Source organism: Salvelinus alpinus, chromosome 32, assembly GCF_045679555.1.
Source record: "Salvelinus alpinus chromosome 32, SLU_Salpinus.1, whole genome shotgun sequence".
NCBI classification, from domain to species: domain Eukaryota; kingdom Metazoa; phylum Chordata; class Actinopteri; order Salmoniformes; family Salmonidae; genus Salvelinus; species Salvelinus alpinus.
The window spans coordinates 20,184,410-20,199,410 of NC_092117.1; the positions used below are offsets into that span (position 1 = coordinate 20,184,410).

Here is a 15,001-nt window from a genome sequence, read left to right on the forward strand (position 1 = left end):
CAACTTGAAATTACTTTAACAAGAGTTTTATAGCAATAAATACAATATGGATAAAATATATTTGCTCTTATGATTTTCTTAAAAAAGACATGCAATCTAATATTATATCAAATGTTCTACTGCTTGAGCTCCTGTTCCTCTTATAGAATATTAGCTCAAAAGTATTGTGGAGCTCCTGCACCTAAATACTGTATAAACAGTACTGGCATTGTGTGCTCGATTGTATACACCTGTCAGTAATGGGTATGGTTGAAATAGCAGCAGAATACACTAATTTGAAGGTGTTTCCACATTTGTATATATAGTGTAGCACAGGATAGACATGTTACAACTAATCTCAGCTGTCACTATACTCTATTGTTGTCCATTGAGTTGGAACGATTGACATGGTAGTGTTGTAAAAGTAACAGGCCTTTGTGTAGAAACACAATTTAGTGTATGACAAATACTAATTGTGAGATTAAATGGCATGGCAGCATATATTTATATTTTATTTGGTTAACAAAACAGGCATGGTGTTAAAGTAGGAACTAGGAAGTTATATCAAAGGTTTTAAAGTTAGAGGCAGATTACACACACCTTCGTAAACTCGTACTGTATTTTCAAACATGAAGAGAAATTGGATTTACTTGAAGGTGTCCTCTTTTGAATGACACCACTGAGGTAACCATATAATAAACATATCAGCTGCACTTTTTTTAATCAGATTCTCAATCCCACCTGAAGTCTTGCCCCACCATCTCATTGAATTTGATATTAAAATGCCAATAAAAATACTGCTCAATGACTTCCCGGTTTACCTGCACATGGGTTCTACCCTTGGACTTGCCCAGGCAGCGGGGCTGGCTGCTGCTCTCTTGTTTCTTCAGGCAAGGGAAGTCTTTGGTTCAGTTGAAGTGCTTGTCTGTGATGATGCGTTTGAGACCCAAGAAGTCCTGGATGCAGCCCAGCTACCCCGCCGGGTCCGTGATCAGCCGCTCGCAAAGTGGATCTGCGGGGAGGCGAAAGTTTGCAGGCAGTGCTCTAGGTGGGAGGATGTACATCCCTATGCAGATAGCATTCCACGAGCTGTCTACCGTACCCTGGCTTCGGTTCTGGAAGGCCAACTCCTCGAAGGTGGGGATGTCCGGCTTCATGGACAGAGTGTGTGTGTAGTCTGAGATGGCTCTGGTGACTGGGTTAGGCACCATCCCAATCAGCTTGGTGTTGGGGGACATACTGGTGATGCATCTGGGAATATCTAAAAAATAAATAAAAGAAAACAGTACCGGCACCCAAAACGAGTACCGGCACGTATTTCAGTCCAAGCCAAGTGAGAGATGTGAATTGCTAACAGTTGGTCTTTCTGGACAACCCTCGGCTCTGGTCTCAAAAGTGGGCAGAAAGCGAGAACAAATGACTCTGCAAACCAAATAAGCATGTCTCTTTTATTATTACAACCCACTTAAGAACCAAGTGACCAAAAGAGCTTGGCCTATTCCTGTCCCACCGATCATACAGACATGAGTGATGTAATGAGACTTTGTACTTCAGGGAGAAGTTGCAGGCTCTCAGGGGCCACTTCCAGCTAGGGGCCAAACCATGTTATTAAGAGTACTTTCACCCTTCTCTCCTGCCAGCCACTTCCATCCTGACTGAGATTCTCATAAATAAGTGCTGTTTGAATGCTACAACCTCCTATATACTGTACAGTGTACATTCATTATTGATTACTTGTTCTTAACTCCCATTGTTTATTCCAGTGCTCAAGTGGAAACCACTCCTTTCTCGAATTTGTCATTATAATCTTTTGTGGGACTTTGTTGTTCAGTAATTCATATGTTCTAAGACAAATTAGAGTACCAGTTCACCAAGCTATGAGTTGACATTATACAGTATGGCTGAGTGATGAAGGAAAGCTAGTTGACCAAGGCAGAAAGAGCAACATACAATAAATACAACGTGGGCTGTACATGGGAAAAGCTATATACACAAGGCTTGGATAACACTGCAGGGTGAAGGATACTCTGACCACAATTGGAACAACCTTTCTTCTTTCCAGTCGCTTGAATTGTGTGTGTAGTAACGAGTCGGTGTAACTGCCAAAATGGAAGGCACTGGACTCTGAATTTAGGTCATTTTTGTCACATTATCAAGGTCCATACACATTTATCCCAATCAGCTTTGAGAGTGTGAGGTCTATTGGTGTTGACAAGACAGTCAGAAGATGTCTTGTTCCAAGGCTGTAACATATAGCTAGCTATACACTACAGGGGGGAAACCGTTCCCTCAGAATTACCTTGGGGGAAGCCATTCTAGTCAGTTTCAGCACTCGGCAGAAATGGAGACGACCAGCAGTGCAAGGACATGAGATGAAAGAAGCAGACAGGTTTATGTAAATGCACAGTTATTTTGTTTAGTGGTAGCTCTGATGCAGCAGCGAGGTCTGGTTAGTAAAGCTAGAGTACGTTGTGTTTTCTCCCTGTCAACCCCATACAATCCACAAAAGCTGAGCTAGCTCAGCTCAGGTGATCAAAGCGTACTACTCAAGTGGCACAACTGAACAGCATTGGTAAAGCACAATAACAAAATCATCTAAATGTTTTATGTGCAGCAAAGCGCATACAGTTTCAGTGTTATTTAAGAAAAATTAGACATTGAGTGACATTAATTAGGGATACTGCGAGAATCTGGTTTTTATAATCACCCATAGTCAGATGAACTCGTAGATACCATTTTTCGTATGCAAGTGTACCTGTAGACTTCTAGTCATTGCGCTAACTTTAGTTAGCGTTGGCTCGTGAAACTAACTTCCTTCATACTGCATGCAGAGTTGGTATCCACGAGTTCTTCTGACTCTGGGTCATAGCTGTTATTTTGTCCTAAAAATAATATAAACACAAATTATAGTAGCGGTGAAGTAAAACTGAATCTAGACTCTTTGTCATCTAAATAGGCAACCGCATGATTCATAAAATCCATTGATTGTTAAAGGAAATTAAATCCTAATAAAGACAGCTCAAAGTAGAGTATCAGACCTGTGCAGACTAACGAAATTATAGCTTACGCATACATATATATTACTTCTTTGTAATAAGCAAATAAAAAAGAAAAAGAAAAGACAAAAATAAAAAAAACTCACCTGTCTCTCTAAAAATAAAAGTTTGAAGGCCACAGAACATTTTCCCTTTGCTTGTCTTAAATAAATTGTTAAAAGGCAAACATAGTGCAAGAGGTAATGGTACAATTGGATGCTCAAAGTTGATGATGCAGATGTGACGCAGCATGATCCAGGACGAGCGGAGTGGGTCTATCCATACGGAGAGGTCGGACAAACCGGTTTGCGTTTATTCCGTAATCAGTCCCCAAATCAAACGCATCCACTGGAGGCAGCCAGGCTACAACTGATTAGCTTTACCACGCTAGACAGAAAAGTATAGCCCATGAAGCATGACATTACCCCCCAGAATGGTTATCAAACTAAAAGCGAACAGAAATACACATGCCTTTTATTTTCCGGGCTGGCACTTCCTCTGTAATACAGAAGACTACTCTCTTTGATTGGTTGGGATGCCATCCTCTCCCAGCGTGTCAGTTAATTGTGTCCCCATGGCTGGCTTCTACGAAGTCTGTGAGCCACGGACTGAGGCATCGCCGTCTGGACTGAGGGCGGCTGGGCGGCCCTGCGCCAACACACTGGCAGTAACCGGGGGCAACTGTGCCACCTCGCTCACAAGGTTGCCACCTCGCTCACAAGGTTCTCATACTCACTGCTATCATCATCATCATCATCATCCTCCTCATCATCATCCTCTTGCCCTGCAGCCTGTCTGTCCAGGGAGTCAGAGCTGGATCCGTCTCCGTTCCCCAGGTAGGGCGTACTGGGGCTAGGAGCAGGGCTGGGGCCCGCACTGAGGTTCAGACCCAGAGGACTGGGAGAAGGGTGGCCTGGAGAGCCCACAGCCTGGGGACGGGGTAGCAGCGCAGCACTGGTAGGGGAGGACAAGGAGTGGAGGAGCGAGTCATCCTGCAAGGAGAGGAAGTCTGCGTAGGAAGGGGGGTTTGCAGAGGGACCTGGCCGCTCGGGGGTAGATGGGGTGTGGAAGACCACCCTGGACAGGAGGGAGGTCTCTGGGGGCTCAGAGTTCTCCTCAGGAGTAGGACGTTGCTCAGGGTTCTGTGCCTCCTGGAGTCCTAAAGTACAGGAATAGGCAACCAGGCTAAGATTAAAAGGGGATTCAATGCAAAACTAAAAACGTCCTGGTTTGTTTTTGCTTCCCCCCCATCTTAAAGAAAGAAATTGTATTTGCTTAATACCACGTAAAACACCTCCCCAGATATGGTTACAGGGAATGGATAGTTGATTCAAGAATCAATTTCATGAGAGAATGAGATGGTCAGAGCAGTCAAATTCAAACCCAATTAAGTAACATACTTCTCTCCGCCTCCGCGGATTTTTGTTTCCTGAGAGCAATTTGCAGTTTGAGTTTGTTCACCTCCTCCTGGAATTTCTCTTTCACGCGTTCACTCTGCTCAACCTCTCCACATACAGCCTGAAAAAGCAATCAAGAAAAAGCTATCAAGAATCATATCACTATTTATCTAAAAAAATATAAAAACGCAACATACAACAATTTCAAAGATTTTACTGAGTTACAGTTCATATAAGGAAATAAATACATTAGGCCCTAATCTATGGATTTCACATGACTGGGCAGGGGTGCAGCCAAAGGTGGGCCTGTGAGGACATAGGCCCACCCACTTGGGAGCCAGGCCAACCTACTGGAGAACCAGCACCCAGCCAATCAGAATTAATTTTTCCCCACAGAAGGGCTTTATTACAGACAGAAATAGTCCTCCGCATGTAATACATTTTAGAATAACCCTGTAACGTAAGAAAATGTGGAAAAAGTCAAGGGGTCTGAATACTTTCCGAATGCACTGTAGCCATGGTGTCAACCAAAACACCACATTGCTGTTTATCCAAGTATAAATGTGACTTGAAGGGTATGAATAGGACATTTGCAGGGAGTCAACTCACTTGCACTCTATCTTGTAGTGCACCGTAGACTTGAAAAATTGTTCTGATATCCTTCATCACACCGTCTTTATCAAAGAATTCAGCCCTGCAAAACATACGGTACATCCTATTTCCATCAACACATGATTCTCAATACTAAAAAATAAACTACTTGACAGGGCCTACATGTGGGAGACACTCACCCGTGCTCTTTGATGACCTTGGCATAGTTGAGTGAGGTGTTGGGGACAGAGGAGACTTTGTATTCCTGCTGGCTGGTGGTGCCCAGGTTGGGGATGCAGAGGGTCACCCTTTGGTTGTACCTGCTGGGTGGAACCAGAGTTAGCCTGATAATACACTACAGGCAGTCTAGCCCAAAAGACCATTAAAGCTCAGACACACCGGTTGGATTGTCAAAAGTTAGCTTGCCGACAGTACTTAGCACCTCTGAACAGTGTCGGCAGTCAATATCTTTTGTGTTCACACAGCAAAGACCTTGGAAGTCTTTAGCCACTCAGCCTTGTTAAAATACTCCAAACCAGAAGGTGGAAGTAGCGTTGTTTGGCAATGCATATCCGTGCATATTGCTTATGTTCTAAATTCCTAAATTCCTATTAGCGATCTGCGCTAATGTTGCTATTTTCTAGAAAGCCCTTGTTGATACTAGCCAGACGGCCGCAGCTAAATAACAAAGAAACAAATGTAATTCAATCTCCATAATCCTGTACCGCCAGTGCCAGACCATAGCTAAATGTTTGGGGTAGCTGCCTCCCGATATGGAGACCGGAGTATGGGCTAGTGGGTGTGTTGAAAAGAAATTGGTGGGCGTGTGGAAAGAAGTGGGTGTGTTGAAAGGAAACTGGTGGGCGTGTGGAAAGGAGTGGGTGTGTTGAAAGAAAAGGGGTGGGCGTGTGGAAAGCAGAGGGCGTGTTGAAAGGAAAGTGGTGGGCGTGTAGAAAGGAGTGGGCGTGTGGAAAGGAGTGGGCGTGTTGAAAGGAAAGGAGTGGGCGTGCGGAAAGGAGTGGGTGTGTTGAAAGAAAAGGAGTGGGTGTGTTGAAAGAAAAGGAGTGGGCGTGCGGAAAGGAGTGGGCGTGCGTGTTGAAAGGAGTGGGCGTGCGTGTTGAAAGGAGTGGGCGTGCGTGTTGAAAGGAGTGGGCGTGCGTGTTGAAAGGAGTGGGCGTGCGTGTTGAAAGGAGTGGGCGTGCGTGTTGAAAGGAGTGGGCGTGCGTGTTGAAAGGAGTGGGCGTGCGTGTTGAAAGGAGTGGGCGTGCGTGTTGAAAGGAGTGGGCGTGCGTGTTGAAAGGAGTGGGCGTGCGTGTTGAAAGGAGTGGGCGTGCGTGTTGAAAGGAGTGGGCGTGCGTGTTGAAAGGAGTGGGCGTGCGTGTTGAAAGGAGTGGGCGTGCGTGTTGAAAGGAGTGGGCGTGCGTGTTGAAAGGAGTGGGCGTGCGTGTTGAAAGGAGTGGGCGTGCGTGTTGAAAGGAGTGGGCGTGTGTGTTGAAAGGAGTGGGCGTGTGTGTTGAAAGGAGTGGGCGTGTGTGTTGAAAGGAGTGGGCGTGTGTGTTGAAAGGAGTGGGCGTGTGTGTTGAAAGGAGTGGGCGTGTGTGTTGAAAGGAGTGGGCGTGTTGAAAGGAGTGGGCGTGTTGAAAGGAGTGGGCGTGTTGAAAGGAGTGGGCGTGTTGAAAGGAGTGGGCGTGTTGAAAGCGCTCTGCTGTAGGTTAGACAGTTTTGATTGAGCAGTGTTTTTTCCCTTCCGTTTCTTACCAGGAAACTGCTGTACAATGAGCTACCGTACCACGAGAGTTCGGACTTCTGTTTTGAAGCGAGAGGATGAGTCCGAGTCTTATTTCACTGTTAGTTCTACACAAATCAATTGTACATTTTCAGTTATAAAATAGACAATTGTTTTTGATTAAAAGTTTTGTAGAATATATATATATTAACATAAAATAAATTATAGATTGTAGCTTACATCAACGTATGTCTGCATCATTTCCAATCCCCCCATATATATATATATATGCACCCCTTCTGAAAAAACCTACACTCGATCCCTCCGATGTCAACAACTACAGACCAGTATCCCTTCTTTCTTTTCTCTCCAAAACTCTTGAACGTGCCGTCCTTGGCCAGCTCTCCTGCTATCTCTCTCAGAATGACCTTCTTGATCCAAATCAGTCAGGTTTCAAGACTAGTCATTCAACTGAGACTGCTCTTCTCTGTGTCACGGAGGCGCTCCGCACTGCTAAAGCTAACTCTCTCTCCTCTGCTCTCATCCTTCTAGACCTATCGGCTGCCTTTGATACTGTGAACCATCAGATCCTCCTTTCTACCCTCTCTGAGTTGGGCATCTCCGGCGCGGCCCACGCTTGGATTGCGTCCTACCTGACAGGTCGCTCCTACCAGGTGGTGTGGCGAGAATCTGTCTCCGCACCACGTGCTCTCACCACTGGTGTCCCCCAGGGCTCTGTTCTAGGCCCTCTCCTATTCTCGCTATACACCAAGTCACTTGGCTCTGTCATATCCTCACATGGTCTCTCCTATCATTGCTATGCAGACGACACACAATTAATCTTCTCCTTTCCCCCTTCTGATAACCAGGTGGCGAATCGCATCTCTGCATGTCTGGCAGACATATCAGTGTGGATGACGGATCACCACCTCAAGCTGAACCTCGGCAAGACGGAGCTGCTCTTCCTCCCGGGGAAGGACTGCCCGTTCCATGATCTCGCCATCACGGTTGACAACTCCATTGTGTCCTCCTCCCAGAGTGCTAAGAACCTTGGCGTGATCCTGGACAACACCCTGTCGTTCTCAACTAACATCAAGGCGGTGACCCGTTCCTGTAGGTTCATGCTCTACAACATTCGCAGAGTACGACCCTGCCTCACACAGGAAGCGGCGCAGGTCCTAATCCAGGCACTTGTCATCTCCCGTCTGGATTACTGCAACTCGCTGTTGGCTGGGCTCCCTGCCTGTGCCATTAAACCCCTACAACTCATCCAGAACGCCGCAGCCCGTCTGGTGTTCAACCTTCCCAAGTTCTCTCACGTCACCCTGCTCCTCCGCTCTCTCCACTGGCTTCCAGTTGAAGCTCGCATCCGCTACAAGACCATGGTGCTTGCCTACGGAGCTGTGAGGGGGAACGGCACCTCCGTACCTTCAGGCTCTGATCAGGCCCTACACCCAAACAAGGGCACTGCGTTCATCCACCTCTGGCCTGCTCGCCTCCCTACTTCTGAGGAAGTACAGTTCCCGCTCAGCCCAGTCAAAACTGTTCGCTGCTCTGGCACCCCAATGGTGGAACAAACTCCCTCACGACGCCAGGTCAGCGGAGTCAATCACCACCTTCCGGAGACACCTGAAACCCCACCTCTTTAAGGAATACCTAGGATAGGATAAAGTAATCCTTCTAACCCCCCCCCCCCCCCCCCCTTAAAAGAGTTAGATGCACTATTGTAAAGTGGTTGTTCCACTGGATATCATAAGGTGAATGCACCAATTTGTAAGTCGCTCTGGATAAGAGCGTCTGCTAAATGACTTAAATGTAATGTAAAATGTAAATATATATATATATATATATATACACAGTGGGGCAAAAAAGTATTTAGTCAGCCACCAATTGTTCAAGTTCTCCCACTTAAAAAGATGAGAGAGGCCTGTAATTTTCATCATAGGTACACTTCAACTATGACAGACAGAATGAGAAAAAAAATTCCAGAAAATCACATTGTAGGATTTTTTATGAATTTATTTGCAAATTATGGTGGAAAATAAGTATTTGGTCACCTACAAACAAGCAAGATTTCTGGCTCTCACAGACCTGTAACTTCTTCTTTAAGAGGCTCCTCTGTCCTCCACTAGTTACCTGTATTAATGGCACCTGTTTGAACTTGTTATCAGTATAAAAGACACCTGTCCACAACCTCAAACAGTCACACTCCAAACTCCACTATGGCCAAGACCAAAGAGCTGTCAAAGGACACCAGAAACAAAATTGTAGACCTGCACCAGGCTGGGAAGACTGAATCTGCAATAGGTAAGCAGCTTGGTTTGAAGAAATCAACTGTGGGAGCAATTATTAGGAAATGGAAGACATACAAGACCACTGATAATCTCCCTCGATCTGGGGCTCCACGCAAGATCTCACCCCGTGGGGTCAAAAGGATCACAAGAACGGTGAGCAAAAATCCCAGAACCACACGGGGGGACCTAGTGAATGACCTGCAGAGAGCTGGGACCAAAGTAACAAAGCCTACCATCAGCAAGGGCATTGAAGATGAAACGTGGCTGGGTCTTTCAGCATGACAATGATCCCAAACACACCGCCCGGGCAACGAAGGAGTGGCTTCGTAAGAAGCATTTCAAGGTCCTGGAGTGGCCTAGCCAGTCTCCAGATCTCAACCCCATAGAAAATCTTTGGAGGGAGTTGAAAGTCCGTGTTGCCCAGCAACAGCCCCAAAACATCACTGCTCTAGAGGAGATCTGCATGGAGGAATGGGCCAAAATACCAGCAACAGTGTGTGAAAACCTTGTGAAGACTTACAGAAAACGTTTGACCTCTGTCATTGCCAACAAAGGGTATATAACAAAGTATTGAGATAAACTTTTGTTATTGACCAAATACTTATTTTCCACCATAATTTGCAAATAAATTCATAAAAAATCCTACAATGTGATTTTCTGGATTTTTTTTCTTTCTCATTTTGTCTGTCATAGTTGAAGTGTACCTATGATGAAAATTACAGGCCTCTCTCATCTTTTTAAGTGGGAGAACTTGCACAATTGGTGGCTGACTAAATACTTTTTTGCCCCACTGTATATATTTATATAAATAAAATCTATCTATCTATCTGCATAATCTGCACAATGTAGTAAAATGCTTCACCCATTGATGGCTGGTCACCTTTAACTTGTATGTTTTCTACTGTGTCATTGACTTGTTTATTGTGTTATTGGCTTGTTTATTGTTTACTCCATGTGTAACTCTGTGTTGTTGTCTGTGTCACACTGCTTTGCTTTATCTTGGCCAGGTCGCAGTTGCAAATGAGAACTTGTTCTCAACTAGCCTACCTGGTTAAATAAAGGTGAAATAAAAAAATTTAATTAAAATGTAGGGCAGCAACATTTTACTACATTGCTTTGATTGATACTCAGATCCAATGGATCTTGTTGAGAGTTCAGAAGCTGTAAAAATCTGCTGACGTAGGGTGCCACCCACACACACACAATCCCTCCAGGCCTCGACCAACCCACTCTGAGCCCTCAAGCCACGGACAGAGAAGCATTTAAGTACCCCAGTTTGAGTCCAACACACAAGCCTTTAATCCCTACTGACAGACCTCCCGCTGGGCAGTCCATCTGACCCTACATATAGAATGGCCAGACCCTAAATAGTTGTTTAATCCATGTGTGATTTATCTGAACGGTCATTCTATAATTGATATGCCTACGCACCCGAGGTGCTTCCCCAACTAGCAACCATTAAGGCTCAAAGGAGAGGCCACTAGTGTTCTCCTCCTCTGTGGATTCTGTGCCACTGACAACAGCTGTGTCCTTCTGTTGCCTCAGTAGGAGGTGAAAATTAAGGGCCACTTTCAAATTACCGTTTCAGATTTTAGTTTCCCCTTGTGAGGACAGTGAGTCAGTTCAAAAAACTAAATTATTATTCATTCCAAGCTGGCACCACTTGCAAACTGAAGGCAACAGAGCTGCACTTGAAGGACCCGAGCTCTGATTCGCCTCCCACACACACTGACCTGGCTGCACAGGGTGAGCAACAGCGTGGGAATGAACACAGAGGGAGGCTCAACAGCCAACTTCATGACCAGTGTTGGTCTGTATGTGTGGATTGTTCAGCATCGCCAATATATGCACCAGCCTGTTTGTGCATGCTGTTTGGTACAGCGTGCATATAGCTGTGCGTGGGTAGTCCTACCTGCGGTTGGGTCTGAACAGCACATACTCCAGTGCGTGTGTAGAGTTATTAGCTGTGGAGATGAAGCTGAAGAGGAGGAAGACTAGGTCGGGCACGCCCAGGAGCTGGGTCAGCTGCTTGTGGATGATCTGTTCCCTGAACGACATCTGCTGCTGCGTGTTCCTCCTGAACCTGTACCAGCCGATGACATTCTACACAGGGGGGTCAAGTACAAGAGGGTCATTAAGAAGATGCACAGACAGTGTTTAAGCTACATGTACAGACTAATCGCTAGATACTACTGTTCAATAATGCTACTAATGCGCATACAAATAGGCCTATAATAAATACTCACTTTCTGTCTGTCTTTAAGAATTCTGTTAAGATTCTCATCATTGACTTTTCCAGCAGAATCATAAAAGCTGGTGGGGGGATAAAAAAAAATAATCAATTTCCGCACAGTAGGTCTGCATTACTCAAGACTTCTGGTGGGGTGGGGCCACCTGCTGTTCACTGACAATTACATCACTACTTTGTTGAATGAAAGTACTGTACGGTATTTGGCCTACAACATGCATGATCAAGACAAAGCTTGATCTCAGATTGGATAATACATATGAAATATATCACTAGTCTTGGCTAATTATATTTGAGCCCATAACTTTAGTTTGCACATAAACCAAGCAGTCATTTGAAAAACAGTTTTATAAAAAATAATGTCACAAAATGTCTTTAAGGACAACAAATTCCATAGAATTTCAAATAACATAAAATCTTACCTAAATAGCTGTGCACAAGGTTCATGATTATGGACTTCTGTTTTTAAAAAGAACACAGCAAATGCATGGTTATTAAACATATATATAATGTTAGTCTATGGCATCCTACCGCTTTAAAAGGTGTCATCTGCAGTTTGAACAATAAAGTGGCCACACCGCCAACGATTTGGTAAACAGCGGAGTGGGGCTGGAGAAATGTAACCACTCTCAAACTCATGGAGAGAGCTATGGATACATGGACTGGCCATCCATGATATGAACATTATATTTTTAATGTTCATAATATTTTATGTTTTGAGGTTATACAGGGTTTGTTTGTTAACAATGTAAATGTAAACAAAGGAGTGAACAAGCTCATATTTTGGGTTCTGACGGGGTACGACAGTTGAACTAAGGTTATGAGCATGAATCAATCATGAATTTAAACGTCTGAAAATGGATGTAGCAACAGCAGATTGTCCCTCTTTTTTTAAATGTTATTGTTGAGACAACTACAATTCTAAGACTTTAGCCTACTGTCTATTGTTTACACATTCCATTTCCCAGAGACTAGCTATATAATATATTGAACAGCTGCTATGAAGGATCCACTTTAAACCGGACAGTCCAGTTTGACAGAATTCCACAGTAGCACAGAGCATATTCAGTCAAGACAAGCCTGGAAACAAATAGGTCGGTTTCTTTGAGTTCAGTCCCCACATGTCAAAGAGTTAGGCTATGCGAAGCCTAGCTCTCGAAAACCCTTCTTCTTCATATGTTTTCAGCAGTTACATTTTCCCATATCTGGCTCCATGTGAACTACAATACCAACACTGTTTTAACGTTTAGAAAAGTAAGTTTTCGAAACATTCTGATTTGCCCCTTATCTTTCATGTTTGCGAGGAAGAATCTTTCAAATAAAAAAATATACACATACTGTAGCAGTTTTGCACAGATCCACACGCTCTGTGTGCCTCCCGTTGATGAACTACACTTTCTTCCCAGTTAGCTTACACAGGATTTCAGAGCACGCTAGATAACTAATTAGCACAGGTGGCCGCCTACATCATCAGTCTGTCTTCCGTAAACAAGCGATGTAACATAGAGATTTGGCCATGTCGGAACACTAACCCAACCCTTTAAAAAGGTGTGTAGTAAGTTAAAGCTGCACTATGCAGAAATCGGTCCACCATTTCCTGGTTGCTAAAATTTAAATAGTTTGCCTAATTTCACTTAATGTGACAAAACAAGCAAGTATAGTGTAGAGAATCATTGTACCATCTAAACCGCTGTGAAAAATATTTTCCATAACCAAAACTTTTGTATTTTCAGCTGTTTGAAATAAAAGATGCAAAAATGAAACTTAAGAATGGAAAGTATAGAAAGTGCAGATCTACCACTTAGACTTACCACTTACATTTAGACTTGCATTCAACAAGAATGACAGATTTATAACTAATTTCTTTGTAAATTTAGTCAGCTCACCTGAAAAGTTAAATATTTCAGCTTTAACATTTTGTTTTTTGAAAATGATATCTTGCTGATACGAATGATATGTTCCTTATGTTTCCAAAAACGCACCGCAAGCGATGCGTGTAAATTGTTGAGCAAGCGTTGGGGCTCTTAACACAACCCCCCGGTCAGAATATACTATTGTCAATAGGCGCTAAAGCAGTTCACTTCTATGAATGGGGAATCCAAGGTCTTACCTACTACTTGGAGGAGTTCAGCGCTGCTGATCTGTGTATCACTGATGCTGACAGTTTCCTCTTGCCTTACTTCTCCTAAAAGGAAGCCCTCCTGTAGGAGCAAAAAGTTGTTTCTAATGACAAAACTTGGCAGAAAGGCAACAACTAATACTACAATTATACAACAAATACTGTTTGAGGCCTGACACTTATCAAGCTCTGGCTACAGACAATCAAATCAGTCATGTGTCAAATTTCAGGTGAAACAGCAGCATCGACTCTCAACTCTGTTTGCTAACAGGTGTCAATCCAGTTTTCTATCAAATGGTAAACAAAAACTGTTGTGGCTTGAATGCACGCTGATTGACTTGATTATTGTTTTTAAGCTTATCAGAATTCACATCCTAGTTGTCCAACAAACTTGCTGGCTAGCTCGCGAGATATGTGGTGACAGTGCTAGAAATTACTTCACAATACTTTACTTTTCAGAAAAATAAATCTAACACTTAGCAAGATATGTTGTACATTAGCTAGCTAACGTTAGCTAACATAGAGCAGAAAAAAAACAAATCTCAGCTATACCTTTCTGATGACATAACCAATGCAACTGTGCCATCTGTGACAACGTTAGCCAGCTAGCTAATTTGTAATGTAATGTGCATAATGTGATGCAATTGCACATTTTTGTATTATTGTTAGCCAACTAACTAGCTAGCTACATATAACTACATCAGTGTTGTAAGTCGACACCACTGAAAGTCCACCCTAAGTATTACAGACTAGGTAGCAAATGTCTTGCTGTAGTGATGGCACGTAGCTAGCTAACTACTAGCGAACGTTAGCTAACAACAGGAAGATGATACTAGGAAACCCACTGAGTTTATGCCCGAGAATAAAGTCCAAATATACACCCAAGTTGCAATTAAACAAATGTATGCACTCTCTCCTAATTCATTAAAATGTCCCCGGTACTTACATGATCAGAGTTGCTGTTAGCGCTGTGATAACACACAGAACTAAAAGTATAACCCGAAATGGAAGCCGCCATGATGGAAACATCCCCATCTATCCCACCACCCACTGCGTTTGCACGCACGCTCCTCTCCGCGTAAACATCCTGGGGACACTTATCTTTGGGAGAATGATTTGGTGTGTATTATTATACCGATCGCGCAGATAGCTTACTTTACTCGGACTAACTATTAATCTAATTTAAAACATACATAATATGTGCACATGAAAGTTGATGAATACGTTGTCATCGTGAATGCGTTTGTTATTTTGATAGTTGTTTTAGTTTATACAGTAGTATTTTTAACTGGGATGATGCGTACCAGATGGAATTGCAGATATTTAAAGACAGTAGAGACGTGAGATAAGGTAAAGTCATTATGTGTATAAATTGGTCTGTGCAGCCCTATCAACTGGATCGGGTGTTTTCAGAAGGGTTGAACATTAATTTGCCTACAAACCTTTACGTTCATTTTGCCTGCAACACTTTGCACCGGTGAACTACCTACTACAGTATCCAGCTACAAAGGACACATTATGGTCACAAAGTTGCTACAGTTGTCATTGTTCAGTACTGTGCCCCATCTCTATTTCCCAAGGTTTGGAGAAGACAGTATGGACCGTGTGCTGC

At 43.6% G+C, this 15,001-nt stretch overlaps 1 protein-coding gene across 2 annotated transcripts; it reads right to left on the reverse strand.

Moving 5' to 3' along the window:
- Positions 1 to 1,413: 1,413 nt before the first annotated feature.
- On the reverse strand, positions 1,414 to 14,476 carry LOC139562143 (BRISC complex subunit abraxas 2-like). Of its 2 annotated transcripts, none has more exons than XM_071379537.1 (9): positions 14,336 to 14,476; positions 13,381 to 13,471; positions 11,693 to 11,729; positions 11,269 to 11,335; positions 10,935 to 11,125; positions 5,203 to 5,322; positions 5,021 to 5,105; positions 4,415 to 4,532; positions 1,414 to 4,173 (listed from the first exon to the last, which is right to left on the reverse strand). In XM_071379537.1, the coding sequence occupies exons 1-9, from the start codon at positions 14,405 to 14,407 to the stop codon at positions 3,710 to 3,712; spliced, it is 1,245 nt and encodes a 414-aa protein (XP_071235638.1). In that variant the 5' UTR covers positions 14,408 to 14,476; the 3' UTR covers positions 1,414 to 3,709. The 2 variants fall into 2 exon arrangements, with proteins under 2 accessions (XP_071235638.1, XP_071235637.1); XM_071379536.1 differs by having other exon boundaries at positions 5,203 to 5,325.
- Positions 14,477 to 15,001: the final 525 nt, after the last annotated feature.